This window comes from Candoia aspera, chromosome 6 (genome assembly GCF_035149785.1).
Source record: "Candoia aspera isolate rCanAsp1 chromosome 6, rCanAsp1.hap2, whole genome shotgun sequence".
Lineage (NCBI taxonomy): Eukaryota > Metazoa > Chordata > Lepidosauria > Squamata > Boidae > Candoia > Candoia aspera.
Window position 1 is genome coordinate 41,744,746 of NC_086158.1, and position 27,479 is coordinate 41,772,224.

General features: G+C 38.6%; 1 protein-coding gene across 1 annotated transcript in view; it reads right to left on the bottom strand.

The window, feature by feature from the left end:
• Positions 1 to 23,252, bottom strand: part of TSPEAR (thrombospondin type laminin G domain and EAR repeats) — a 37,106-nt gene extending 13,854 nt beyond the window's left edge. The window contains exons 1-5 of the mRNA XM_063306125.1: positions 23,159 to 23,252; positions 12,444 to 12,664; positions 6,540 to 6,778; positions 5,380 to 5,470; positions 818 to 974 (exon numbers count right to left, since the gene is read on the bottom strand). Of these exons, the coding sequence (XP_063162195.1) occupies positions 818 to 974; positions 5,380 to 5,470; positions 6,540 to 6,778; positions 12,444 to 12,664; positions 23,159 to 23,252 (802 nt within the window). The remainder of the gene's footprint in view (positions 1 to 817; positions 975 to 5,379; positions 5,471 to 6,539; positions 6,779 to 12,443; positions 12,665 to 23,158) is intronic.
• Positions 23,253 to 27,479: the final 4,227 nt, after the last annotated feature.

Genomic DNA, 27,479 nt, shown 5'->3' on the forward strand with positions numbered 1-27,479 from the left:
TGTTAGCCATGCTGAGTAGGACCTGGACTTCTGCAGTTGAGCTGTATCATCTTGTATCACTATGTATCATCTTTCAGAGCTTTGAACAGGCTTTGTTCATAAAATACTAAGCCTTATTTTGGTTTACTGGTTTTGACTTCATGTAGGCTATGGCTTAGCATGCTATTTGAACTCAGTCAGTTGTGGTTTACTGTGGTTAAACAATCCATGGCTTAGCACAATAAATGACTTGAGCCTCCACCTGGAAATACTCTGGATCCCTCACCTTACCTGTAATACCTGTGAGTGGAAGTACTTTTTACCTCCCAAAGTTTTTCCCAGCAGTTTTGGGGAAAAGAGATCTAGCCACAGTGATCAGAGTAAAGCTGCCCTCAAGTCAACTGAACTCCTGACTGGTAATGTCATGTAGTTTTCTTGGCAAAAAATGCAAAAGTGGTTTACTGTTGCCTTTCCTTTTTTTCACTCCCCAGTCTTGCTTACATCTCTGAGATTTCCCTAGTGGTTTCCCATGCAAGTACTGGCCAGGTCTGATTCTGATTAACTTTTAAAGATCAGTCAAGATTGCCTAGCCTCTGGAATACCTGCTATTAATATCTGCACTGTACTTTACATATGCCTGATCCAGATTGTCAGCTGATCCAGAATGCAGCAGTGATTTCAATGGGGCTTTACTTCAGATATTAACTAGCATCTATCACTAACAAAGAGCTTCACTGTTTCCAGACACCTGGTATAATTACAACGATGCTCTTGTCTGTAGTTTTTAGTACAAGCTGGTGAACAAACCACCTGAAAAACTATGTTTTATTTTACTAACCGTAAGGGTATTTCAGCAGCTCATTGCCCGCAGGTTTCACAGGCAGATCCTGCAGAATTTGGGGGATGGACAGCACTGCTAGATTAAAATTCATGCCAGTGCACATCCTTGAAGTGGCATCAGATCCTGGCAACAGAACTAGCTGCCTTATCAAGCCCTGAAAAGAGAGGAAGAAAGACTAGGGAATCAAATATCAAAAGCTCTTCTGGGGACAATAGTTGGTGATTTTCCACAAAGAAGGATGATGATGATGATGATGATGATGATGATGATGATGGTGGTGGTGGTGGTGGTGGTGATGGTGATGGTGATGGTGATGGTGATGGTGATGGTGATGGTGATGGTGATGATGATAAGGCTTCAGTCAGCCTAGAAGCTACACTTCTGACCTTAAAATCCAATCCCCTATTTCCACATGTGTGAGACCACAAGAGAAAAATATTCCTGATGCATTAAGAGGTACTATCTTCCTATTACTTCACTTGTTTGAAAACGGAGATCAGCCTCTCCAAAGAAATTTCAAGGCTGGGCTAGCAAGCGGCACTGCTGGACCTTTGATAAAAATCACATCTTATGTTTGCATTGGTCTTTGTTTTGGGCTGTGATCGAAGGACTTGCTTCTTGTCATTATGAGTAATGGGTCACCCAGCAGCAACACCCCTCTGGATGCTATGTAGGACAAACAGACCAGACTTTGTACAAAAGAATTAATGGGAAGAAAACATCAGGACTCAAAATAAGGAGAAAGATAACAGAACAAAACAAATTAAGGAAGATGCAACTTCAATAACCTTCAAACATTCCATTACAGATCTCAAAGTAGCCATCTGGGTACAAATAAACTACAGCAGCACAATTGAGCATGTGACAACCCAGCTTAAATACATCAACAGGTTTTAGGTTATCTAAGAATGTCTGAACAAGCACAATGGCTTTAACACATTACCATTGTTAACTGATAAGGCAACTGTAAGATGTTTCTCATCTACATACCCATCCTTCCTCCCCCCAATTTCCCCCACTTGCCCCAATATATTTTGTATCAGTTAAGCCAATCTATGCATCTGATGTACTGAGCTGCAGCTCACAAAAGCTTATGCCTTATGATAATGCTTGCTAGTCTCAAAAGCTGCTACAGACTCTTTCTGATTTACAGATAATGGGCAAGCCAATGTAACAGAGGAGTAATAACTATTATCCTTTGAGGCATAACTCAGAAAACACTGAGAGCCTTATCCTGAAGGAACATTCTATTAGCAAGGTAGCACCTAAAGAGTTTTATTTATTTTTTTATTTTTTTATTTTTTTATTTTACTATCCCACCTTTATTATTTTTATAAATAACTCAAGGTGGTGAACATACCTAATACTCCCTCCTCCTCCTATTTTCCCCACAACAACAACCCTGTGAGACGAGCTGGGCTGAAAGAGAGGGATTGGCCCAAGGTCACCCAGCTGGCTTTCATGCCTAAAATGGGATTAGAACTCTCAGTCTCCTGATTTCTAGCCCGTTACCTTAACCACTAGACCAAGAGTTGCACATTTATTATGATATAGAATTCTAACTGATGTCCTGCATTAGCTGGGGGCAGATATTTTGGTCTCTTCCAACTAAATAATCCAGTGTAAGTGAAATGAACAAAAAGGTTTAACTTCAGGGTCCCTAACTTTTGAAGTATAATCCAGAGCACCCTCACAACAGGTTAAGTGTGACCCTGAATGTCCTCCCTTCCCCACCTCCAATTGTACACCCCTAGTCTGGAATGATAGCTTCTTTAAAACTTTCATTCATCAGGAAAAGTATCAAAGAAGTTACAGATACATAATCTGAACCCTTTTAATGTTTTTCTCTCAATAGAATGCTGTCAAAATTTACTTTCAGTCTCTTACTATAGGTCTAATTTTGCAACTCCCTAATGGACTTGTTGTTTATTCATTTAGTCACTTCCGACTCTTTGTGACTTCATGGACCAGCCCACGCCAGAGCTTCCTGTTGGTCGTCAACACCCCCAGCTCCCCCAGGGACGAGTCCGTCACCTCTAGAATATCATCCATCCACCTTGCCCTTGGTCGGCCCCTCTTCCTTTTGCCTTCCACTCTCCCTAGCATCAGCACCTTCTCCAGGGTGTCCTGTCTTCTCATTATGTGGCCAAAGTATTTCAGTTTTGCCTTTAATACCATTCCCTCAAGTGAGCAGTCTGGCTTTTATTCCTGGAGGATGGACTGGTTTGATCTTCTTGCAGTCCAAGGCACTCTCAGAATTTTCCTCCAGCACCACAGTTCAAAAGCATCGATCTTTCTTCACTCAGCCTTCCTTATTCGAAACCGCGCGGCGGGGTGAGCTCCCGTTGCTCGTCCCAGCTTCTGCACACCAAGCAGTTCGAAAACATGCAAATGTGAGTAGATTAATTGGTACCGCTTCGGCGGGAAGGTAACGGCGTTCCGTGAGTCATGCTGGCCACATGACCCGGAAGTGTCTATGACAACGCCGGCTCCAAGGCTTTGAAACGGAGATGAGCACCGCCCCCTAGAGTCGGACACGACTGGACTTTACGTCAAGGGAAACCTTTACCTTTACTTAATGGACTACAGTACTATATTCCAGCAAGTTCTAGCCCTGATGTAATTTTTTTCTTCCAGTCACCTATACTAAGCGCATACATGCCCAACAGACATGGTGAATCCATTTACATTTTCACTATATTCAAGCTTGAGATGTCTGCTTTGAGCTTTTTGAAATCACAGCCTAAGTTAAATTTATCGCTTAAAAGAGCAAGATAAAATCAGCATAAACCACTTCAGCTAGTAGTTTTTCACTTTATGTTTATTCTACCTAACTTTAAAAAGCTCTGTCTGATAAAGGTAGAGAACATTTCAATCAACATTGTTTAAAAAGGAAGTAAATGACTGCTGAGCTATACTGCAAAACATTAGGAAGGGAAAAGGCCTTTTCCTGCAAAGTATTGTTTGAAAAAACAACTATGCTTTTCTGAATGCAAAAGAACTTGGTTGTTTACAAGGCTGTTTTTATCTGCTGTAGAATTTAATGTAGAAACTCCACACATCTTAAAGTTGCCAAGGTTGAGAAACACTGCTTTAGTGGAATACTATGAAACTACCATTTCATCACATCTCTTTGGATATGCCCTCCCCAGAGCATTCTTCTGGCACTGGGTTTAGTGTCCTTCCACCACCAGGTAAACACCTTTTAAGTTGCTCATGTTTGCCATTATACCAATGACCTCTATTGTTTTATTGCCAAGTTTTGTCTCTCTAGATTTTCATTCTTCTGTCATCTATCTTCTTTGTATGACTTTAAGAGCCACCCTGGGAATTTTGTAAAGCTGTAAAAATGTTTTAAAGAAATAATGTAGTATCTAAGGGGAACTGAATTCTACTGATTATCACAGTTCCACCATGCTTTATATCCATGTTTATATCCATGTTTCCTTCTAATCTCAGGTACTCTGCTTTGACTTCGAGATTTCTTTAGGTGATGTTTGTAGTGATACTTTTGAGTATTTGGTTGACTCCCCATCACATTTGTATGCTTATCATCCACTTCTATCTTGTACTCTCTTTGACTGCTTTTACACCATCCTTCCTAAACCCAAACTTATCTTGAACCAGATACCCTTTTCAACCACTCTCAACACTTCTTCCATTAGTTTAGAAGAAGAAAGAAGCTTATATTTTACTCAGTCATACCTCCCAATACTAATTAGAGAAGATACTATGTTATTTGTTGCGACATCTGTTCAGAAAGTTTGTTGCTGACTCATCTGAAAAAAATGGCCAAAAAAAAGATAACCAGTAATCCAAAATAGAAGAGAAGTCATTCTATCGATGTATCTTCAACTTATTTGAAAACACCCCAGGTAAGAAGGAAAGTCATAGTGTTCCTATAGGATTAGGCCTCGGGCTTCTCTTGGTGTAATTGGGTATGGGAAGAACAGATCTGTTCAACTGATCTTCTGCAGAACTTTGCCTGCACTGAGAGTTTTTTGATGCCTAAACAGAATGTACTGTTGGTTATTGCAGAAATGTCAGTCTTTATTAATGCCTCCATTTAAATGCCTATACATAATATGGGACTGGGGGGAAGAAGAGATCAGCTTACTCGAACCAGTGGCAAAGACAGAGAACACTTGTTCTTTGTGGCAATGCCTTCCCACAGTTGTTTTAACATGGTGGTTATACAAATGTTTTAAATAAATAAGTGAAGTAGACTTAAAATGATTTACTTGGTAATAGTGGCCAGGAACTGCTCTAAATAGGAACTGCTCTAATTTGTGCACTCGATTTCATCCCGATTTCCATTTCCAAGGTTATCCTGGGAACTGTATTTTCATAGAGGGACTGTGAACACCTAACAACTCCCTGTCATCAAACAGTAACTCTCAAGATTCTTTGTGGAGAAGCTTTGACAGAAAAACATATGAAACTAAATGAATGTATAGGGGGGGAAAAGTTGCAATCCAAATATAGTAAGTGTGGATAACTATCACCTGAATAACTATAATAGCCTCCTCAGAACATTGAACATCAGAAGATATACTCACAGTAAAGAATCCTTTTCTTCTCCTTCTATTTCCTATGTAAAATCGGGTTCCTGTCATAGTCAAGAATGTTGGAAAAGTGGTATCTGCAATCCTAAAATATGTGAAAAAGGAAGCTTATGTGAATCCATGACTGCTAACTATAAAGTCAAATATAGGATGAGAACATTCTGATTTAAAGTACAACTTTGATTAAATTGTCTGGATTGCCTGGAGTTGGAATAAGTGAATTTGGCTCATTTTTCTAGCATCAAGTTCAGTCTTCTCTCTTTCTGATGCTGTCAGAAATTGTTTCAAAGTTCACACAAAATATGCATTTTCATAATATATTCATTTTTATATTTGCTTATTCAAATATATATAATTACATACCAAATGCATTTTGTGATGATTGTTATTGTTACATGCACTGTGTGTACACTTTGTCTTTAAATATTTTTCTTCTGAACTCACAAACTTGAGAAGCGTGTGGTAATAGCATAGCTAGCGTAGCAATTCATGTGTATGTTTGGGAACTGACAGTCAGGCAATCTGCATTTAATTGCCAATCAAACTAATTTTCCCCTCCTGGAGGGCTTCCAGTTGCACTGGTCTGTGCTACAAAAATGTCCATGCCTTGTTCAATGGCATTTTTTTTAATGTCCCTACAATATTTTATTGTTTCCCATCCTTTGAAAATCCTGAGTTGACCAGACAATGGTTATACTGTAATAATGTACTTTCCATAAGTTGGTGCTTGTAGCACGGGGTGTTAAGGATTAGGATTCTTGCAGGGAGAGTGCAATTTCAACAATGTAGTACTTTCACATATTCATATGGATTTTGCCTTGTCTAACAAATAGTCCTGTGCTATGAATAAAATTGGTATGTGTTATCAATGCTCCCTGATTACTGTAACAGAATTATAACATCCATATATCACATCTTTGGTTACCTACCATATCTGCAACTACATTTTCTAGATTATAAAGCATTGGGATGCTTCTTTGGGATGTGCGGGGAATTGGGGGGAAAAACCTGTCCTATGTAAGTGAGAAAATAGCTCTCACAGAGAAATCAATATGCACTGAATGAGCGCCCAGCTGGGGAGTGCCAAACCCCTTGCAGACCTAACTCAGGGGTGGTGGTTATGGTTACCCCTGAATTGTACGTGCTTCACGTACACATCTGTGGGGATGCTGCAGTCCACAGTGAGAGAAAAGATGCCTTGAGATACTGCCAATACAAGCGTGTGCCATTGGTTGTCCGCCAAAAAGACATCCCGAAAAGTAACTTGTGTCTGCCAACCATTCAAAAGGTCTCTGCTCCAGAAGAGAAAGTGAAGTTTACTCTGTGAATATCGGAGTCCAAGTTGCAGCGTGTCACTGTTTTCATGCAAAACTGTGAAGATGTACTCGTTTCTCTGAAAACACAGTTAATGAAGCCAGTTAGCCTGAAAAGCATTATTTTCTTATATTAGCTTTAGACTAGGTAAGAATACTGTAAAGCTACATTGATCCCTGGATTCAGAGGATTAGAAAATATAACAATTATTGTGACATTTGTTAAACACTGAGCATACATATGAAAGGCACTAATGCAACTTATATAACTGAAATTTCTGGAATTTCAGTTGTACACATGTATTATACACTCATGACCATTTTCGCTCCTTTTTATTTATTTCCATCTTCCTAATAAATCATAATGTGGACAAAAAATATAGGGATCTGGGTTGGCTTTTCTAGTTATATAAGCTAGAGAGAACTGGGGAGTTGTCTACATAGGTGTCCACTGCTAACCATGATGACCAAAGATTTATGCACATTTCATCACGTGCCTTCACTGCAGGCTTTCTGGCATAATACAAAATAGTGTCTCAGACAGGTGGTTATACACTAATGCAGCATTTCTCAACCTTGGCAACTTTAAGATAGGTGGACTTCCAACTCCCAGAATTCTCCAGCCAGCTGTGGGAGTTGAAGTCCACCTATCTTAAAGTTGCCAAGGTTGAGAAATGCTGCACTAATGATAAAGGAACTAAATAAATAAAATTTATTTATTTGTTTGTTTGTTTATGTGATTTCTATAGCTGCTCTGAGTCACTTGTTGAGAAGGGCAGCTATAGAAATCGAACAAACAAACAAATAAATAAAAGGAACACCTTGGATTAAGGCTGAGCATATACTGAGCCCAGGAATTTGTGATCAGCACCAGAATCAAGCTCACAGATCCTTTCACTGTTTAATCCAATCCTTTTTCTCCACCAAGCTTTTGTTTTCTGTAACTGATCACCTTTGGACTGGAGTAAATGAAAGCTTATTCACTGTAAACACTTCCAGGTGTATAAAAATATAGCAGTCATGCAAACACCTTAAAAGACAATTTGGATATAAAGAATGTGTTCATTGATTTTTGCCCTATTCTGACAGAGGAATTATGTTATTGCTTTGAGAATGCTCTTTTCTTTTGAGATCCATCTTTTCTGGGAATTCTGCATCTTATTCTGTGAGCAAAGCTGACTGTAATACTGTAGTGTAATACAGAAAAAATGTATTTTCATGACAGCCAATGGTAAGAAGAAGGACAACACCAAATTAGTTCTTAGAACTATGAAGTTGTTTTGTTTTGTGTGAGTTGGTGGATGTGTGGTTTTTTTTTGTGTGTGTGTGTGCCTTCAAGTAGGTCTTGACTCCTGGTGACTACCTGGACAAGTCCCTGCAGTTTTCTTGTCAAGGTTTTTAGAAGTAGTTTGCCATTGCCTCCTTCCTAGGGCTCAGAGAAAGAGACTGGCCCAAGGTCACCCAGCTGGCTTTGTGCCTGAGGTGGGACTAGGACTCACAATCTCCTGTTTTCTAGCCTGGTATGTTAACCACCATGAGCCTCATGTGGCACAGAGTGGTAGGCGGCAGTATTGCAACCAAAACTCTCCCCACGACCCGAGTTCGATACCAGCGGACTCTGGATTCTCGGGTACCGGCTCAGGTTGACTCAGCCTTCCATCCTCCTGAGGTCAGTAAAATGAGTACCCAGCTTGCTGGGGAAGGTGACGACTGGGGAAGGCAATGGCAAACCACCCCACTGTATAGTCTGCCAAGAAAACGTCGTGAAAGCGGCGTCCCCGCAAAGGGTCAGACATGACTTGGTGTTTGCACAGGGGACCTTTCACCTTTCACCTTAACCACTACACCAGACTGGCTCTATTGATCTTATTTTATTTGCTTTTTGTTACTTTTTAATCATATGGTAACATTTTAATCTTAATATTAGCCACAGTCAAAGCATCATGTTGAAGCTTGTGGCATATAAATCAATTTGATAAAAATAGTAATTAATTAATTAATGCTATCAGTTGTGAATAACAGGTGTATTATTATTGCATCGGTGCTGAGCTGTTTTTTTTTCTTCCCCTTTTCTCTTTACTATCAGTTATAGCAACACAGTGGTACGCTGCTAGATTAAATGCTCTGTATTTTAAAACAACCATTTTAATTAGATAAGAGAGCTTGCATGCTAAATACGAAATATCAGTACATGTAGGTTCTTGTAGAAAATTCGTTGTAGGTCTTCTTGTTTGAAAGTTGCCTCTTATGCTTATACAGTCGATACTGACAAAGTGAAGAAGTTATTAAATAATGTGCTAATCACGACTCTCATCACACTGGCCTTCACTAATGGTTCTGATTATTTAATCTGGGTCCAATTTTAAAATATCAAAGGTTTCAGATTCCGGATTTTAGGGACACATTTAGAAAGTCAGTTTCACTGTGGCAGTGGCTGGCAATCTTTTTCCTGTTGTGAGGTAAGTGTTGGGGGCCACATGATGGGCTGGGATAGGACCAGAGGCAGAAGTCAACAGGGACACTCATTCTCCCTCTTGTAATGTAGTACAATACTACTGCACAGGTACTTTCAGTAGTGCACAGACATTAAAGGGCTACTTTTAAAACCTTCGAAAGACTGCAAAAAGAACGTAATTTGCCAAAATAGGTGAATGGCAATACATTCAACTGAAGCATTTGTTACACTGTTTGTTTGGACCAGATGCACTGGCTGCCTCAAAAACCCCTACAGTTTTGAACATATTAGAAAAAAAATCTTTTAGAGCTAAACCAACAATGACATTTTATCCATAATTCAAGTACTTTACTAAAGTAAATATGGGTAATAAACAAGAAATTTGGAATAGCTTCATGTATTATAAAATCAATGGTCTCTGGTTTTTAAAAATGCTGAATTTTATTTTTTTTTTAAATTTTTTATTTTCTATCCCGCCTTTATTATTTTTTTTTATAAATAACTCAAGGCGGCGAACATAGCTAATGCTCCTTCCTCCTCCTATTTTCCCCACAACAACAGCCCTGTGAGGTGGGTTGGGCTGAGCGAGAGTGACTGGCCCAAGGTCACCCAGCCGGCTTTCATGCCTAAGGACTGAACTCACGGTCTTGCCTTAACCACTAGACCAAACTGAATACATTTCTTGTTGTCTTAAAACATTACTTCATTAAAAATTCTTTCTGAGGTGTATTTGACTTTTCAGCAGACATTTAAACAGGTTAGTTGCTGTTCTTCTTATGTTGGAAATGCAATAAATTTGAAGATACATTAGTACACATGCTTTGGACATGCCCACCAATAGCTTCTCAGTGTTGAACGTTCTTACCATGGTGAACCAGGTTCTTGTAAAGAAAGTATGATCACAGATGTCAGTGTGCTGTTAAATTATATTCCAAAATTTTGAAATGTTTCTATATAAGAATAGCTTGATTTGGTGTGCTTGGATTGTTACAAAAAAATCATATTGTTTTCCTAGAAAGACACTTTAGTACCGCATACCAAAGTTTGGCCTGATGAAATGTGTCAACTTTCAGCCTTTGAACTGGGGGTTTATTGACATCAAGGAAAGACTGAACTATATGACTGTATGTGGTCAAAGTATAATTTGCTTAGAAACTGAGCTGTTAAAGTGCTTATATAGAAATTATTGTTGTATTTTTTGTTTTGTTTTTGTGTTTGAATAATAGAATGATCTTAGAGGTCATCTAGTCTAGTCCACTGTTCCACTGGCTGACAGCTCATTCAGCCAGGAAGTCTGAACTCATTCCTTCCAGTTCTAACCCATTCATTCTGGCCTTGGTCTCTGGGGCATTAGAGAATAAATCTGCACTTCCTTCTATGTAACAAACCCTAAGATATATGAAGATAGTTATATTTGTCTCTTTGCAAGGCTAAACATATTCAATAAATAATTCCTTACTGGGCTTGGCTTCCAGACCCATTTAAACTTCCTCCAGTTTGCCATTGCTGTTTTTGAACTGTAATGGCCAGAACTAGGAGTATTTCAAGTGGGTCTGATGAGGACAGAGCAGAATGGAACAATTACTTTCCATGAGCTAGGCTTGACTTGATTCTCCTGTTAATATACCTCAAGATAACATTTGCCTTTTTAGTACTGCTGGCTCCTGCTTAACTTGTAGTCAAATAGGATACTCAGATTCTTTCCACATGTGCTACTGCCAAGCCAGGTTCTCCTCCATGCAGTATATGTGCCTTTCATTTTTCCTACCGAGATGTAGAATAGTGCATTTCTCCCTGTTAAATATTATCTTATTTATGATGCCCATTGCTCAAGCCAGTTGAGAGCTTTTTGAATCTTCTCTCTCTCCTCCAAAGGGTTAGCCACTCTGCCCAGCTATGTGTCATCTGCAAATCTGAAAATCATCCCTTCAACTCCCTCACCCAAGTCATTGTTAAAATGTTGAACAGCACAGTGATCAGGACAAAGCCCTGTGTCCCTTCACTCCCTACTTCCCCCTCCCTACTTCCCCTCAAGATGATGCGAAGCCATTAGTGAGCATTTGATGGATGTGGCTGTTCAGCCAGTGGTAAATCCATCTAATAGTAGTATCATCTAATCTATATTTTACCATTTTATGGAGGAGAATATTATCAGAGATTCTGTCAAAGGCTTGGCTAAGGTTAGGGTACACCATATCTACAGCATTCCACTGGTGTACTATTTTATCTGGTTTTTATATTTTGTTTTATTTGCATTCACAGGTTTTATTTTCTTTTTTTGTAGTTGTGTTAAAATAATAATACAAAATACGATTGCTTACTTAATCTACTTATACCAGTTATCTCTCCAAACTGTATTTATGAATATATTTATATCCCTCCTTTCCTATAGCCCTTTAACATAGATCATATGGGTCTCCCTTCCTTCTCCCATATCATTTTCACACAAGCTGGGCTGAAAAAGATATACTGTCCAAAGTCTCTTAGCGAGCTCATAGCTAAGAGGAGACATGGATCCAGGTCTCCTAGCTTACCCACAGTGTCATACTGGATGAACAGTCTACTTCAGGGTTCTTCAACCTTGGCAACTCTAAGCTGTGCAGACTTCAATTCCCAGAATTCCCCAGCCAGCAAAGCTGGCTGGGGAATTCTGGCAGTTGAAGTCCACACAGCTTAGAGTTGCCAAGGTTGAGGAACCCTGGTCTACTGCATTCCACTTTCTCTTCATTTGTGGCTCCTGTTGTTCCTAAATAAATCCAAGGATTTACTTGGAAGTAAGGCTCATTGACTCAGTTGGGGTTTATGTATAAATAAGCATTCTTGGGATTAATCCCTAATTAATTTTCCTTCCTGTAGTTTCACAGTCCATAAAAGAAAAGTCACTCTCAAACCCCAGGATGTTTCTCAAAGTTCTGTGTTCTTAAAGGGAAGTAATTTTTAAAAAAACTAAGTTCAATCAATAAACAAATATATCGTGTCATCTATGACTAAGGTGTATCTTTGCCTAAAGCCCTGAAAATTATTTTTTATAGGCCGCGGCATAATTTTGGTTTAATAATACACAGTGATACTATCAAGCACCTGAGTCTATTTGCATCCAAAAAAATATGCTTAAAGGTGTTCTTGTTTTTCATCAGAGATAGTACTTAATTACCTGAATGATGTTGTGAAGCTTGCTAAATTAATGAGAATATAACATCTGAATTATAAACAGTATACACCAATACTACAGTAATCTTAATTTTGACTAAAAAAATTCTGATCTTGGATAAAATCTACTACATGGTTACCTTGAACTGCATATGGGAAGTTTTTATAGTAAACACAATGGAGAATTCCTCTGGAAATAAGTCACAGTAAATGAAAATCCGTGATGCTGGAAAACTGAAGAAGTGAGGGCTTGTTGCAGAGAGCTGGAAGCCACGTGCTCCTTGTATTTGGATCATTCGTATTCCATTTTTCACCCAGTTCAGGGGAACCGCTTCAGAGAGAAGATCCAAGGGACGCAGCTCTATGCCAGAGAAAGTACCAAGTTAAATTACTGAAACTATGGGAAGACAATAGGTTATTAAAAGATAACAACAAGGTATCTTCTAGACGAATCAAATAATGGGAAGGATTGATCAGCTATCAGCAAGGAGGAGACAAAAATGTCAAGGTTGTCTTTGCAAAGGTAAGTGAAATATAATTGGAATGGACATAAGGCTGAAAGTGGATCAGCAAACCTTACTGTCTCTCCTTGCCTATGTTGGACAGATTTCTGTTATTCAGGGAGGGAGGGAGGGGCTCTGATGTGAGTATAGACCTGCTATATTGAACAAAATAGGAATGTTTCCTAATCTGAACACAAACCACAACTTTAAGGCATCCCTTGATTTAGAACTTTTGATTAGGTAATTTTAGCCTCATCCTTGCACAAAGATTACACCTGAGGTACGATATTACAAAATACCTTCCAATTTCCCAGCATCCCCAAAGCATTATTTTGGAGGAACAAATATTTCAATAGATGGGCAACACTTGTTGTTGGTTATATTCATTAATAGATTTACCAAAATGAGCTGTGAAATGAGAGCATTGGTTCTCTCCTTATTATACTATAGAGTTATTTGTTTTTATTTATTTATTTTCTGGGTTTATATGCCACTCTAGTCTAGCAGGACTCTTACATTTCCGTCTTGTAGTAAAAGGGTAAAAAACTAATACAATAATTAACTAGAGTGAGAAATAATAACAACAAATGTTACGAAGAAACAAACTAAGGTCACCAAGAACAAAAATATTCAAACACATCCTAGGATGGAGGTTATACTACATCCCTTCACAGGGCTTTCTTAAAAAGATGGGTTTTAACAGTTCTCCTAAAACCCAACAGGTCTAATCTTGGGCCTAGCTGTCTTTATCATGGCTATATAGATTTTGGCCAATACATGAAAATATTTCCAAACATTATACCAAATAATCCCCAAACTTTACTCATAGAGGAAAGCAAATCTCTTGAGGAATTACATGGAGAGGAGGGGAGGGGGAGCTAAACAGGCTAAGTTACATTGACAGAAACCATCTGGTGAGTGCAGACAACATGTGAAGTTCATCTGCAGTGTTTCCAACAAATCCTGCACAAAACATGCTAGGAGGTCTTCCAGACAAAGGAACAGTCCTGGTATTCATGCAAGTTGATCACATGACTACATAATTGGGGAGTGGTGTTGTTGATGTTTTGGTATCTTCTTTTGCCAGCACTGTTGTATCCAGGGGTAGGAAAATGCCAGTTCAAGGCAGCAAATGCTGCCTCAAAAATTATCTGAAGGAATAGCCTCTGCTCTCACTGGAGATTTTTGGTTTGCCTTCTGAGAGTCCATCAGAGCAGTCTGTTGGCATAATTAGGTAAAGGACCACAAACAGAGAAGTGCCAGCATTGGAGTTCCGAAGTCAACAGAAGTGCTCATCCTGAAACATGGGGAGACATTAACATTTATCTCTTATTTTTGGGAAGAGGGGAAAGTGATGGATATTTAAACATTAACTTCAATGGTTGTAAGGTTGAAATGATCTGAAAAGAAATCAGAGTATGGATGAGGCTCTCAGATATTGGTTGGCAAGCAAACACTAGTTGGCTGAGGGTTTTCTGTCTGAAGCTGTTGTCCAGAAAAGGCAAATGATTGCCTGATAATTTTTGGCAAATTCTGTGTACTCATATAAACATGTCCATTCATAATGTCCTAGAGTCTGGAGAGATCCCCAAATACTCAACACAGCTCAAATAAATTTAAGGTACATTTTAAATTGGCTACAGAAGGACTGGGATATGGAAGACTGGTCATAAAGTTAGGGTTCATTTAGTAATCAGGAGAGTACCCACCTTTAGATTTCTTCACTTATTGATTCCTTGTTGGCCCACAACACAATGTTCGTGACTGACATACTATATAATGTATTGCCTTTTTTAAAGCCTTAGTTTCAGTTAATTGCTATGTTTTGCCTATACAGCCAAAAAGCTTAACCCTGAGCCATTGCAGCAGCAACACCCCCAATGAAGCTTAATTATTTCATTCATCATTTGAAATAGGGCTGTGCAAAGCATTCAAAAGCATGTTAGCATTAATGAAATATTATCTTTTAAGTGTTAAAGCAGTTATGTCCTTCAGAACTGAAGGCTATGTGTCTGGGTGTCCGTGTGCATGCATAATCCCAGCACAAGTGTTGCCTGTGCATGGACACGCATGTGAAGATTCCTTTGAAACAACCATACAGACCTTCCAGGGAATGCAGCAGCTTTAACACTTCCAGGAGAGATGTTTGGTCACCAACACACTGTGAGTAGCACTGTTTGCATATCCATAATATGAAGTCATCCTCAGAATAACACTTAACTGTATCCTCAAGTTTATAGAGTTTATTGCACTAGGGAAGGGAAAGAAACTGTGCTCTCCCCATTTCATGCCTTTCTTAGCCACGCTTTTTCAAAACAAAGATAATTTGTGTTGAGTGTATTGAGAGAATTATGGTCTAAATTCAAAACCTCTGAAGGGGAAAAGCATAAACATCTAAATTAGCTAAATAAAATAATTTTGTGTTGGAAAATCAGTTTCATTGTTCTTGGATGTGGGAATTACATTCCTTCATAACCAGCCAAAGTGTTCAGTTCTCCATGAAAGCAATAACTGTGGTAGGTTATCACAAAGACTTTGCCCACCACTGCTGTCTGTGGCTTTTAGGCTGATTCCTCAGCAATGGAAGAGCAGCTCTTTCTAAAACGATGTAAAATAGAAGGCAAATCAGTCTTTTTCAGTTCACCTCCTACATTACAGAGACTTCCTTAATAATTAAAGCCAGCCAAGGGTTATGCAGAATTTCATCAACAATTACAGAAGAACTGAGGATATCTGAGAGAAAGTTCTGCAACTTATGCTGTGAAGATTCTGGCTAGAACCCTCTTTCACTTTTAACAGAGCTAGGAGGATGCTCACTTCATACAGATCAAGGGAATGCCTGGGGCACATGCTCAAAGGTGGAAGGATGCACAAATGCCCTCAATGGAGGACTGGATGATTATGTTGATGGAATTGGTGCAAATGGCTAAACTGACAACACTGAAAAGAGAACACACTGTCACTAGAGTTGTTTACATCTGGAAGCCACTCTTGGACTATTTGCTTGTAACGCAAAATAATGAAGTCTTGATTTTAGGTTTTGATAATTGAATGGTTTGATTTTAGAGATACAAGGTTACTAAATGTTTAATTAATAGTAAGAGATTAACTTTTATGTACTTTTATACCTGTGCTGGAAAAGGTCAGAAGTCACTGGTGCTTTTTTGTTCATTCCTGCACTGTTTTAGCCTTTCCTGTTTCTCTTTTAGACTTGTACTCTATTGGTCTTATATTCTGCATTATGTGTCTTAATTATATCTTCAAAATTAATTAAAAAATAATAAAAAGGGAATGCCTGGGGCAGCGTTTTCAAAAGCTCTCAAATTACACAGGAGTCAAAATCTTATTCGCATAGCAAAGCAAATGAGACTGTGTCTCCAAAAGTAGCTCTCCTGAATCCTAAATATGATAAAGTGGGGAGGCATAAAGTTGCCTTTCAGCACAGGCTTTTAAAAATCAGTGGACATACCATGTTTCATTTGCAGAAGCATGTATAACCTTCATCATAACAGTCTCTATTTCAACACCTGTATAAACATGACTTTTAAAAAAAATCAGAATACATTGTATTGCTGTACATCAGTGTTTTTCAGCCTCAGTGACTTTAAGATGTATGGACTATCAGCTCCCTCAATTCCCCAGCCAGTGCTGGCTGGGGAATTCTGGGAGTTGAAGTCCATACATCTTAAAATCGTTGAGGTTGAGAAACATTGCTGTACATGAAGGTTATTTGGAGCACAACGTCCCACAGCCAGTGGGATTCCTTATGCAAAACAAAGGAACAGTAATAAGGATCATTAGAAATCACATGGCATGGCATTCAACTAGTGCAGCCTTCCCCAACATGGATACCTTGAGATGCATCAGGCTACAATTCCCATTACCCTCAGCCAGTTCAACATGGCTAGGGAAGGTGAAAGTCATAGCCCAGCACATAAAATCATAGAATCACAAAACTGGAAGGGACCAGTTAGGTCAAGTCCAACCCTCTGCTTAAATTAAACCATCCCCACCAGATTGTTGTCTAGCCTGTACATGAAAAGATCTTCTGAAGAGATTCTCCTCACCAACCCTTGTTAATTGGTTCTACTGCCAAAATGCTCCTACCATTAAAAAGTGTTTCCTGATGTTCAGCCAAAATCTGCCTTCCTGAAGACTGCTAGTTGTTGGATGGATGTAGAGTACTTTGGGACAATAGAGAGTAGTCTTGACTTTCTTCTTAGTGATACCCTCCAGGTGCTTGCAAAGAGCTGTCATATCTCTTCCTAGCTGTATTTTTTCAAGGCTATCCAGTTCCCTCGGTCTCTCCACATAACACAGTTTCCAGATCTGATCATCATTGTTGCTTTTTTCTGTACTTGTTCCAGTTTCTCTGAATCTTTCTTAAATGGTGGTGCCCAAAATTAGGTATGTTATTTGAGGTGATGTCTGACCAGTGCAGATTAACATGGAAATTACAGTATTTCCCTGATCTGGAAGCAATATTTCTCTCAGTGAACCTAAAATTAATCTGTCTTTTATCTGACTCATATTCAGTCAATGATCAACTACAATTCCAAAATCCTTTTCAACTGGATTCTCACTGAGCCTGAGAGCCCTCATTCTCTATTTGGGAATTGATTTCTTTTTCCTAAGTGAAGAACTTTGCAGGTGTGTCTGTTAAATTACATTCTTTTATTTTCAGCCCACTTCTCTAGTTTTAGCTAGCCCATACAATTTTGTGTCATCTGTGACTCTGACAAGCATTGCATCCAGCCAAATCATTAATGAACATGTTGAAGTGTACCAGGCCCAGCACCTATAGAACCCCATTTGATACCTAACTTTAATTTGAAGAGGAACCATTTATGAGTACTTTTTGAGTACCATTTGCAAGCCATCTGTGAATCCACCTAATAGGTATGCCACATGGTGCCTAAGGCAGGATTAGAGCTCACAGTCTCCCCATTTCTAGACTGATGCCTTAACCACTACACCAAACAGGCTCTACTGCCACATGCTTAACTGGTTTGCTAATCAGAGTATTGTGGTATTCTTGTGAGCTGCTAAGTCAAGATATATGTCAGGAGGACACCGTTTTGGGAAAGGCTTAAATAGGAAACACCAATCATACTATCTCCCTTGTTATGTCAATCTGGTCATAACTGTTGTTTACTTCTGTTCTTTGTTCCTTCTCTGTATTTGAGCAACCAGTGCAAATTTGTACTGCATACTCTCTCTCTTTTCTTTTCTTTTCTTTTCTTTTCTTTCTTTCTTTTTTTTGATTAACCAGTTCAAACACCTAATTTGTTTCATTTTTTGCTGATTTTTCTGGGCAAGTGCAGAAATAGCACATGTTTCCATTTTTATTGTAAGATTTATGTTTATTAAGATATATTTAGATAGTTGCTTCTTTCTCTCCCCTCAGCTCACATCCACAATGGAAGCAACAAAGAAATCTGGCATTATGAATTTTAAGAGAGTAATGTTTTTGCCCTCCTAATTCCTCCCTATTCCTTAATCTTTTAAAAATTATTTTGGATGATGTTAATCCACCTTTTTTAGAAAGTCACAAATTCATTAGCATCCAAATTAAAGACACTGGGACTCTGAAATATCTGGGTTCCCATATGAACTATATGAAAATGTTTACATAAACCACATGAGCAAAGGAGAGAATGTGCTCATGATATCACTTGTGTAAGCATTTCGGAAACATTAAGTTACATTGTGTAATACAAAGCTGCTTCATTTTCATCTCACTAGTATGCTGATACACAACCAATCATTGCAGTGAACATCTGTAGAAAAACAGTGACTGAGGCACTCAATTGGTGTGCTAAAGGAATTCTGCAGGACATTAGGGAGAATCACTATTTCATACTGTTAGTAACACAATATATCAACATGCCAACCTACTAGCTTCCTGGCTAGCCAATAAGGTCTTACAAGATAGAAGCAATATTGCAGAAACATGATTCCTTAATGAGGATTCAGTTCTGCTCCCAGACTTAGGCAAACTGGCTCATTTCTCCTGCTGAATATGTCAAATTCTTTAAAATTAAGCTTCTCAACCTAACAGCAAGCCATAGGAAGCTGTGTATATGAGACCTTTGGAATACTGAGCAGGCCATGATTTCAGAAATGGTCCTCAAAGCAAGACTTGAGTTTGCAGACTTTCTATATTACCATCATTAGTGAAATTGTTATTCACTGTAACAATTTCAACACTGGCAGAGATTCAATTACATTTTCTCAAAGGAACCACTCTGTTGTAAAATACTGAAATTATTTTCTGAATAATTAAAACCACTGATTTTTGCCCATAGATCTTCCATCCATTTCCTCCGTATTATGCAGAATATGGTTGGCTGAACATCAAAAGTTCTTGGTAAGTATTAATGACATCAATAGAGACAAGAAACATAACACATTGATGCTTGCATATTTATGTCCTGAGGTTAATTCCTTTTAGAAAGTCAAGATAGTCAAGAACAGAAATAGGAAGATAAAAATAAGCTAATAAACTGACTTTTTCTTGATAAACTGATCTGTAAAAGAGGGGAACTGAGAATTCTCATAATTCACATGAAGTATATATGACATTATCAATTTAATATTGTTTGTTAGAAGCCTGGTTGCAGATTTGGTTGTCCAGTGCCTCATCAGTTAGTCAGGGTTAATTTTTATCACATTGAATTCAGTGGATCTACTCTAAATATCGAGTAAATAAATAAAGTTTGGCTCTAATCCATGGAATATATTTCTACTGCACTTACAGGTTTGTTTTTTGCATTATCACCTCCTGCATGTGTAATATTCACCCGCACATTGCTTTATTTGACTTGATACATTCACAGAGACGAATACAGATCTGAAAAATTGATTATTTCATAATCTTCCAATTATATTACAGCATCAGACTGGTTGACAAGAGAGGAAATATTGATGATCACTCAAGTTATACTGACAGTCTTTCCCAATTATCTTTATACTTATTGTTTGCCTTGAGTTTTGCTATTATTTAACAAAGTCATCAATATCTGTAACATATCCAGTTTGTACTGTTTTGAAATATGCATGAGACCTACCATCACCTGATCACTATTAATTTTTTAAGCAGAATATAGTCAAAAGGAAATTGCAATAAAAATGTAATTTACAAAAACAAAATGTTTGTCCAACGTAATGTAGGGACATGAATTCCAAGAATTCAAAAAAGTGTCCACATACTGATAGCTTTTGTTTATCATTAACAACATTAACAATCTATTAGTACATCCATCGTTGCAAACTCTATTATTTTAATAATCCATTGTTTAAAAGATGTAGGCAGTTGAAAATGGGAATCAAGTCGTATGTCTAAATTAGAGCCCTAAAGGATGTCGCAAATTACCATCACACAAAATCCATCCATAGGAAGGGGTAAAATATGAAATTAGTATACTAAACTATTATTGTACATTAGTGTAACACACTAATTTTTACATTTGCATTAGAGAAAAGATTTCTGGATTAAAAGACAATCTATATCATACAGAGATACTTTCTCTCACCTTTTCGTTGGATGCATTTTAAATAACTGCAGATTCCAATAGTGACTATGACTTTAAAAATAAACATCAAGGAGTGATTGAACTCAGTAGATCTACTCTAAATATAGAGTAAATAAACAAAGTTTGGCTCTAATCCATGGCATACATTTCTACTGCACTTAATGGATTTTTTTTTTTTTGCATTATCATCTCCAACACGTATAATGTTCACCCGCACATTGAACAATTATTTGAATCATTTAAGAGAAGATCTAGGAAAAGGCTGAAATCAAATTGAGACTGTGTATCTCTAAAGATTGCTCCAACAGTACAATATAAAAGTACAAATCATGTTTTGCTATTTTAGCTGTAACAATCTAATACAATACCACTTTTCTATATCTCAGATTAACAGCTTCAGATATGGAAGATTCTTATTAAAGGCACAGTTAGAGGAATAATTTAAGTTTACTTAGTAATGCAATTTAGCTTTTTACACTGTTTTGTTTTGCTTTATCTTGGATCAGTTGTACGGTGACTGATTAAATACATGGGATTCAGTTAGGTGAATTACAAAGTTTAGGGAAACAAAGTGAAATCTGTCCAAAATCACAGGCAGAATAAAAAATCATTAGTCATTACTCATCACTGGAATTATGTTGAATAAAATCTATTTCTAATTTCAAAGACAAGAAAAATGCTTTGCATAATTCAATGGTAAAGAACTTTGAAGAACAATTCTATTCAGCTGAGTTTCAGAGGGCAACTGAGAAATGTCCAATGAATCTATCCTTATCTCTGTGATATGGGTTTAGATAACTATTACTGGTGGTTCAAACTGATTCTCAGTACTCTGGGGTTTTTTTATTGTTGAAGGAAGAAAAATGTGAGGACATCAAAAGCAATTGTTTAAAATTGTTTACAGATCAGTCTGAGAAGCTGGGAAAAATAGAATTGCACAAAACTCAAGAGAAAGGTAGGACGGGCTTTAGAGAATGAATTTACATAGGAGGAGAGCCGTGTTAGTCTATGGTGGCAAAAAATCAGGAGCCTGGTAGCACCTTTTCCAACTAACAAATTTTTATTAAAAGGCATGTATTTCTGAGCTGTAGCTCACCAAAGCTTATGCCTTTTAATAAGATTTGTCAATCGGAAAAGGTGCCACCAGATGCCTGAAAATCAAGGAATAAGTATTGAAGTTTGCAGTGGATCATATTTATGTAATTAGTATTGAACCCAAATCCTAGACTACGAATTCTGCATTCTTGTTCACAACTATAAAAAGAAAGACAGTTGTACTGGTGTTTTTAACTAGGATTAATAACTCTAAAACAGCAGAAACATTTCAAACTGAGCCTCTAAGTTAAAACGACTTTTATATGTAATAAAATTATCTCTACAGAAGCCTTATATTTTAGGAATGAATGTACATTTCTCCTTCAGATATTAATGTATAATGACAGCAGCTTTAGGTTTTTAGCTGTGTGCTTATAAATTGGAGAGCTGTCCTTGCCCCATCTATACAGAAGAAAAAATGTTCACATTCCTCACTCATAATAATCTAGATATGGACTGTGCATTAATATCTAAACTGAAGTATCTTCTGTCCAGGAATTTTGTAACATGTGAAAAAAGTGCATTTAATGTCTGGATTGCAAGCAAAACCCCAAAAGAAATTATCTTAAAAGGAGGAGAAGAAAGGAAGACAGCACAACTGGCTAAAACACCAGCGGGAGGAGAATCTCAAACATGCCAAGAATGAAATTATTAATGCAACAAAATTGCCCAACATGTTTTAACAAACATCTCCATTAGAGGTGACAACTGTGGGGTCTTCTTTACATATAAAAATACTTATATTTTAATTGATATAACACAGGCTTCTATAGGCTTAGATCCTACAAGCAAAGGAAATGAAAGCTTTCAAGTAAAAGCCAGTTCAATATCACTGATACCAATATGGCTAAAAACAGGGTAATCTTCAATGTTCAGACATATGAACAGTCCCACACTTTTCCTACTTTCAGTAACATAGATTTGAAAATGCAGCTGCTTGGGGAAAAATGGGAAAGGAGGGCAATTTTTTTCCTCCATAATACTGAGAATTTCTACCAATGGTATTTTTGTGTGTTTATTAAGATTGTAGACCCAAACACAAATATTAGGGGAAAAGTCTCATTGAATACAACAAGGCCAACTTCTGAGTCAAAATTCAACACTGGGCTTGGATTGCATTGAAGTTTTCTTGAACTGAAATTGCTTATTGAGCTGAATAGCTGTAAGGACAAAAAAATAACTTTGTTCTCAGAAGGTTCATCAAAAGAATTCCCAACAGTTAGGTAACGCCACCAAATGTAAAGAAAAACTAACCTCCATCTCAGCCAATCCAGTGGTAGCATTTCCCCTTACTCAGTAAGAGTCTCTTTATCTTGTTCAATGCAGCTTAAATAAAATCTGACCCTGAAAAGTTCTGGGCAGCAATGATTTTTGAATTACGCATGAATTACGCATGCGATTGCTCTGCTGCCCCAACTGAGCTCAGCTCAGCAAAGGGAAATCACTTCACTTCCATCTGCCCTTTGATCAACCAGGCACCAAACCAAGACACATAACTACAGTATCTGTATCATCCTATTTTCCTAGATAAAGAGATCAAATGTCATTTAAAAGCTTGTAGATTAGACATATATGGAACTGCTACATTTATATGCGGGGAGCATTACAGCCTGACCTTGTATTTAGCCTGAGAAGACAACTATTTTTAGAGAATAGTGGATTGTGGCCATTCCTTCCACTTCTTTTGCAAAGGAGGACAACTGTTGATGTTCCAGCTCTTACCTGTGCAGTGCTCCCATGACTGTCCTCCTCTGGCCAGGGACAGCTCAATCCAGAAGTGCAGCAGCACAGTCCAAACTAGTAGCAAAGCAGACATTAGGGAACTTTGTCAGCAGGCCCATGCAGAGATACCTTCCTGGTCATCATTTAGCCTCCTCATCCTAAACCTCTCACTGGTCTGGAAATTTTACAAATGCAACTTGAGGATGGCACATGGCTAGAGATCCAATACTCCACAGTGTCTGCTATTCTTAGAATCAGGGTGGACTACTGTCTTTGCCACTGCACCTGAGCTATCTCCCCCGTCTTACTCAGACCAATAAATTCTGGCCAATCTGGCAGCTGCTACTAGGTGAGAGATATTTTCCCCAAAGGAAGGACCCCCATGATGAAGGAAGAAAGCCTAGGATGTGAGTGATCCTCAGCTGGCTGATGTCTAACTGCTGAAATGCCCCATCCTGAAAAAACAGAGACCTCCCACCGACCACAAAGTCAGCAACAACAGGAGGCTGCGGTTGCAGACATTTAAATGTAAAAAACAAGTCTGAAAAAGAGGAGGAGGTGGAGTTTACTGCCTTGGGGATCTTTTCATCTTTGCCCAGCCCTCTTGAGGCTGGCTTTTAATGCTGAAGCAGAGGAATTTCCCTCGCCAGGAGAGCCACTGCTGAGAGCAGGCGGGCGAAATAAAGGAGGCATTCAGCTCTCTGTACACCTGAATTCATCATCTGCTGTGATGCTGCAAGCCCAGATTGAGGCGGGGGGGGGGGCAAGATTTGTGCGCACATGGCTTGTTTTCCAAGCTCTAATTATCTCTCTCAGAAACACACACTCCTGTTATTTAAAAAAAAAGAAAGAATTTAAGAACTAGACCAGTGTTTCTCAATCCTGGCAACTTTAAGACGTGTGGACTTCAACTCCCAGAATTCCCTAGCCAGCATGCTGGCTGGGGAATTCTGGGAGTTGAAGTCCACACGTCTTAAAGTTGCCAAGGTTGAGAAACACTGAACTAAAACCTATTTCACAGCAGCAATATTATTGCAATTACAGGAAGTCAGTGCCTTTCTAAATCCTAAAAACCTTAATCTGGAATCTGGGTTCAGAAAACAAAGGAAACAGGTGCTAGTTGAAAAAGAGTCATTTAGTCTGAAGTCAGCCAAGCTGTGTCCTTCCATTCAAAAAGGAGCTCCCTGCATGTGCTGAGTGTCCCAGCAGGTTGCTAGCAATAATAGCCTCGTGAGAAGCAGGCTTGACAAAATATCAGAGTCACATAATATTACAAATAGTATAAGAATATTAAGTATTATATATTAAAATGAAAATATTTGTCATGCACAGAAATATGCTGGCTGTTTTTTAATAGCAAGCCCAGGTTACTGCCACCACAAACATGTGAATACTGTTCTTTGACAGTGGAGTTAACAGATTTGGCCTATTCCCTGAAGGCTGTGTTCCACAATGAAAAATGGGCATTCAGGTAGATAAACCCAGCATTATGTGGAAGAGAGGGCTTTTTTTTAAATGGAGCATTATTTAACTTATTGCCAGATGGATTATGGGCTAGGGTCCTGGTAAATTCTTGCAAGATCAGCATCTTCTTCCAAAGCTTGCGTGGGTCATCTCCTGGCAAGGTCAGCTCTCCCCCTGCCACTGTGGAAACTAATGGGGCTGTAAATCTATTGAGCATCCCAGTTTTAGAAGGGAGTTTTAGTCTCACCATTGCTCTCATCTTCAGATTTCCTGCACAGCCCAAAGTGTCTGGCAGGTAATCTGCTCCCTACAAATAGTAATATATATATTGTAGGGAGAATATTATATTTGTAGGGAGCAGATATATTACTATTTGTAGGGAGCAGATTATACACACACACACACACACACACACACACACACATACATATACATATTTACATGTTCATATTATAAGTTGGAGCTTAAGTCTCCATCTGAGATTGCTGTTAAAGTGTTACTTTCTTTTTCCAATCAGGTTTTTTGAATCTGTTGGTACTCCAATAAAGAGTTCCTGGTTTGAGCTTACTTCAGTGTGCAATTTCTTTAAAATGGAAAGCAGAGACTTTAACAAAATGTGAACTCATTAACACACTGTGGTATACAGCAGTTATTGTGGCAAGCACAAAATCTTGAGAAATTTTTAAGGAGAGATACTTCAGGATGAGTGTTGGAGTCAAATCAAAGTAAAGATGCAAGACTACAGCTATGATTGTCTGTATACCATATGTTTATATGTTGAGAATATGGAGGTTATCATTCAGCATTTGAAAGACAGGACCATAACTCAAGGGTTGAACAAGAGTTCTGCTTGCAAAAGATCTTGTGTTTGGCCTTTGTGTCTTCAATGCAGCACTGTATCTCCAACTGTGAAAAGACTCTAAAGGTTAAATCTCTAACTGTTGTGCAACAGGACTCCAGGAATGAGGTGGTGGGGAAGGGAGGGGTGGGCAGATTTCATCCATCAGAACAAGCCAGAGACCAGGAAAAAGTGGAACAAAACCTTTTCTCTGCCCTTACTATTCCCCACCCTAAGTTCTCTCTTCCCATTTGGTGAAATCAGCAAGATGTGTGGCAAAGCTCACATCTTTGGACATCTCTGAACTTGCTATGAAATGTACTTTAACAACTCTACTAGCAGCCACAGGCAAATCTTGCAAATACATACCCGCAAAAGGTTAATAACATAAATTGCAAATTACGAACTCTATGGACATTCAAAGCGAGCCAGAACTAATCCTCTTTATTTTTAATTCCTGCAATAGGCTGCAAAATGTTCACCTATAATTTGGGATTTTGTAGCTATAAGATATTAAGATGGTTTTCCATGGGAGAGGGAGATGTATTAATCAGTTCAGGAGAGAACTTTGCAGTGTATTGAAACATGCAATTGGAAAGAAAATCTGAGGCAACAGGAAACTGAGAAATAAGATCATAGGTTTCATTTCTTTCTCTGATTGCTGTCCCATACATGTTTCCAAGGATCCATACATTTTCCTTTAATTAATGTAAGAATACATTAATATATAGCAGAATAACCTTATAAGAGCACCAATGATATAGTATTGTACTTCCATAAGCCCCAGAGTAATACTGGAAATATAAATCTCAATAAGGTAATGAAAAACAATTAGAGGTGGGTGAACTCTCCAAAGTATTGTTTGGAATCAAGCCAGATTCTCCAGATTAGTTAACATATATCTTCTGGATATCAAAAAAAGGGCAAATTCCAAATCAGGTACAGGCTGCTATATGTTGTGGCTGCCAATGCTGCTGTGGTTTTCCAAGTACAAAGAGAGCCTTTTGTTCCAGATTAGCAATTCCCATAATTTAATACATACATCCCCACCCCAGGCAAGTGATGTCATTCCAGTGTTTACCCAGTGCCTGGACACTGTGAGGTGAGGTACTCGCTATGACTCAATCCTGACAAGATGGAGTGACCTTTGGCCCCTGGGGTCTGGTGAGTTGTCATCTTTGACCCCTTATAGGGTAGCACTCCCCCAGACAGTTGGTGTGCAATTTGGGGTCCTCCTGGACTCTGGGCTCCTGCTCAAGGAGCAGGTGACAGCCATGGCGAGGGGGGCTTTGCACAAATTCCTCTTATGCACCAATTGTGTCATTTCCTGGACCAGAGGTCTTGCTCACAGTCACTCATGCCTTAGCCACCTCTCAGTTGGATTACTGCCACACACTCTACATGGAGCTGCCCTTGAAGATCACTCAGATGTTACAGCTGGTCCAGTATGCAGCAGCATGTGCAATTCTGGGCATTTTACAATTTGCCTATGTTATATCACAGTTGTGTGAGCTGCATTGGCTTCCAGTTCCTTTCCAGGTTCAATTCAAGGTACTGGTTATCACTTTTAAAGTTGTAGAGGGCATAGGGAATAGTCTTGAAGGACAGGAAGAAGAGCCACTACCAAGGCAATGGTCAGATAAGTGGGGCTTGAGCCCAGGCCAAGAAAATAATGTGAGAAAGTGAGGAAAAGGAAGTACATTCACACTTGGAAGATTCTGTTACTATAGCTGCTATAATAAAAGTAGTCCTGACCTATATGGGATTGGTTTCTTAGTCTGGTCTACATTGTTGGGCTGACAAAAGCCCTGAATGGCATGGGGCCAGTTATCTTTGGGATGTCTTCTCTCTGAGAGTATCTGCCTGTTCCACCAGTTCAGGTGGGTGGGTGCACTCCAGGTCTCTTAAAGGTTGCCCTCTGGAGGGATCTTGGAGGTGCACCTTTTTCATGGCTGCCCCAGCTCTGGAACACCCCCACCTCAAGATTCAGAGGGCACCCACCCTCTTAGGCTTCTGAAG